The sequence below is a fragment of the Bubalus bubalis genome, chromosome 9 (genome assembly GCF_019923935.1).
Source record: "Bubalus bubalis isolate 160015118507 breed Murrah chromosome 9, NDDB_SH_1, whole genome shotgun sequence".
NCBI lineage: Eukaryota > Metazoa > Chordata > Mammalia > Artiodactyla > Bovidae > Bubalus > Bubalus bubalis.
This window is the reverse complement of record NC_059165.1, coordinates 101,626,797-101,630,026: the sequence shown is the minus strand read 5'-3', so window position 1 is coordinate 101,630,026 and position 3,230 is coordinate 101,626,797. Positions and strand designations below refer to the sequence as shown.

General features: G+C 41.3%; 1 protein-coding gene across 1 annotated transcript; it reads right to left on the bottom strand.

Annotated features, from left to right (window-relative positions):
- Positions 1-1,413: 1,413 nt before the first annotated feature.
- Positions 1,414-2,442, bottom strand: LOC102412669 (olfactory receptor 7C2-like). Its single transcript, XM_006073524.3, has one exon. The coding sequence runs from the start codon at positions 2,374-2,376 to the stop codon at positions 1,414-1,416; it is 963 nt and encodes a 320-aa protein (XP_006073586.3). The 5' UTR covers positions 2,377-2,442.
- Positions 2,443-3,230: the final 788 nt, after the last annotated feature.

Genomic DNA, 3,230 nt, shown 5'->3' with positions numbered 1-3,230 from the left:
GGATAAAACATTTTTAAAGTTTATTTTTATTTATTTAGCTGTGTCAGGTCTTAGTTGTGGCTTGTGGGGTCTTTCTTGTGGCACAGGGTCTCTCTAGCTGTGACACATAGACTCAGTAGTTGTGGCTCAGGCCTTCATTGCTCCAAGGTTTGTGGAATCTTAGCTCTCCAGCCAGGGATCAAACCCAAGTCCCCTGCATTGCAAGGTGGATTCTTAACTACTGGACCAGCAGGAAGTCCCTCTCCTGTGTCTTCTAAAGACAACTGTCATTGGATTTAGGGCACACCCAAGCAATCCATAATTATCTCATTTTAAAACCCTTAATTAAATTGGCAAAGATGCTTTTTCCAAAAAGGTCACATTCACAGGTTCCAAGTAGGCATATCTTTTGTGGTGTTGCCAATCAAGTTACTATGTGGTTCAGGAAATGTAGCTCAGTCTAGTTAAGACAAAGATTTTAGTGGTCTCAGGAATAGAACCATGAGTCAGGCAAGAGGAAACAACCATGAAAGGTGTGTTTATCAAGCCAATTACCACTATTATCAACTGGGACTTCTAATGGGTAAAGATGGGAGCCAGGAAAATATGTATGCTTCAGACTTATTTCACTCAATGGGCAAGTGATTTATACACCAGTTCCTGTTGGTCTTTGGTTAAGGAGTGATTTCTGGGACATGAATTCTCTAAACATGGGTAGAGCAGACTAGAGAAATTTCTTAGGTAATGGATGCAGATATGAAAGTTTGAAGCCAGACAGAATACACTAAAGTGGTCAGTGATGAAGGGCTATCTTCTATATTATACTTCTCCATTCCACCTTCCTGGGATGCAGTTGCAATTGCTGGAAGGGCAGAAACCATTTTGTGACCATGAGGGTAGAAGCCCCACAGTCAAGCTAGAGATAGAGCAGAAAAGCAGAAGGATCCTGAGTACTTGATGGCTAGCTTTGAACTGTTCAGCACCAGAATTCACATATCAGGAATGAAATAAATATCATTAAGTTTGATGTGACTGAAAGTTATTCAGAAAAAAGACATTTCTTCTAGTTCATTTAATTCACACAACCTCAGAATACATCTCTGTAAATGAATTTTCAGGGCAACATTTCCATAATAGGTATACATCCCATCACTTTGAGGATATATATTAAAAACATGAGATTCAGTTTATTTTTTAAGAAATTTAAATCATCACTAAGTGTAACAGAAAAGAACAGGTACAATTCATATGAAGTTAAAATTCATATGGTTACAAATTGAAAAAGGGAACCAAAGATATAGTATGAAGGAAAATAGAGAGGGCTGTGAAGACCCAAGGAAAGTTTTTCATTAAATAATGAGTATTAGGAAGGATAAAAAACATTAAATGAAGGAAGCCAGGATGTCTGGTCCTCAATATTATGTGCCCAGTTACTTATGAGAGTCCTCTGATGGCCCTGTGAATGAGAGATGGTGCCCTGCTAATGAGCCGCACAAGGGCCGCCTTCATGTCCCTGTTCCTCAGACTGTAGATGAAGGGGTTCAGCATGGGGGTGACCATGGTGTACATCACTGAGGCCACCAGACTTGTCCTAGAGGATGAAGTGACTGCAGAACTGAGGTAGACTCCTAGGCCTGTGCCATAGAACAAGGAAACCACTGAGAAGTGAGACCCGCAGGTGGAAAAAGCTTTGCATTTGCTCCTGACTGATGAACTTCTCAGTATGGAGGAGAAAATATGATAGTAAGAAAAGAGGATCCCAGAGAGAGGAAAAACAGCTAGGATAATAGTCACAAAATACACCATTGTGTTATTGATGATGGTGTTTGAACAGGCAAGCTTCAGGACTTCAGGAAGATCACAGAAAAAGTGTGGGATCTTCATGCTTCTGCAGAAGGACAGCCTCAAAAGGGTTAAGGTCATGAGCAGGGAGCCTGTGACACTGAGGCTCCAGGACCCCAGAGCCAGCAGCCCACAGAGCCGGGGGTTCATGATGACCAGGTAGTGCAGGGGGTGACAGATGGCCACAAAGCGGTCATAGGCCATCACAGCCAGGAGTAAATTGTCCAGGCATCCAAACACAACGAAAAAAAATACCTGGCTGAGGCAGCCTGCATAGGTGATAACTTGACTCTGTTTCTGGATGTTCCACAGCATCTTTGGGATGGTGGTGGAGGTGAAACCGATGTCAGCAATGGACAGGTTGGAGAGGAAGAAGTACATGGGGGTGTGGAGGTGGGAGTCTGAGATGATGGCTAGGATGATGGCCAGGTTCCCAGTGAATGTGACCAGGTACATGGACAGAAATAGCCTGAAGAGGAGAGGCTGCAGGTCTGGGTCCTCTGTGAATCCTTGGAGGAGAAAGTTTCTGACTCCTGTTTGATTTCCTCTTTCCATGAGTATGCTGGACTAGCCAACAAGGAAGAAAAAAGGAACACAAAATTTACCCCAAATAAATATTCCCCAGAGAGACAGAAATGTCCTTACTCCAAACCCAGGGAGATCATGAAGTCATTCATTCTGGCTAAGGATTGACTTCATTTGATGACAAATTGTGGTTACTGTTGATACCTACAAAAATTGTCTTTGAGTTCAGCAGTTCTCAAATTGTGATTATCTCTGACCATCTCATCATATATCATCAACTTTATTTACTATGTTATATCCCTGGAGAAGGAAATGGCAATCCACTACAGTATTCCTGCCTGGAAAATTCCATGGACAGAGGAACATGGCAGGCTACAGTCCATGGGGTTGCAAGAGTTGGACACGACTTAGCGACTAAACCACCACCACCACCACCACCACCACCATGTTATATGCCAGATCTCCAGAGTTTATTCATTTTGCATAACAAAAACTTCAAACACTGAGTAAGAATTCCCTGTTTCCCTTGCCTTCTAGCCACTGACAATCAACATTCTATTCCCTGCTTCTATGAATTTGATGGTTCTAGATGCCTCATGTGAGTGGAATCATATATCATTCAGTATTTGTTCTTTTCTGTATGGCTTATTTCATTTGTTATAATGTCCCCCAGATTCATCCAAAGTTTTGCAAGCAGCAGGATTTCTACATGGTATTTTAATGTGTTTTAGGTTTAATGTCATTAATAATGACACTTAGTCCTTGTCATTATATCTCTGACATTGCCTTTATATTAGCAAAGCTTTAGATTTTGTGGGTTTTTTTTTTTTTTTGTATTTATAAGCTGTTATGGGCATTTTCTATATTTCCACATTAATTTCAAA

What these genes read in the sequence shown, in the direction of transcription:
- LOC102412669 (XM_006073524.3), bottom strand. Translation starts at nt 2,376, where the DNA reads ATGGAAAGAGGAAATCAAACAGGAGTCAGAAACTTTCTCCTCCAAGGA.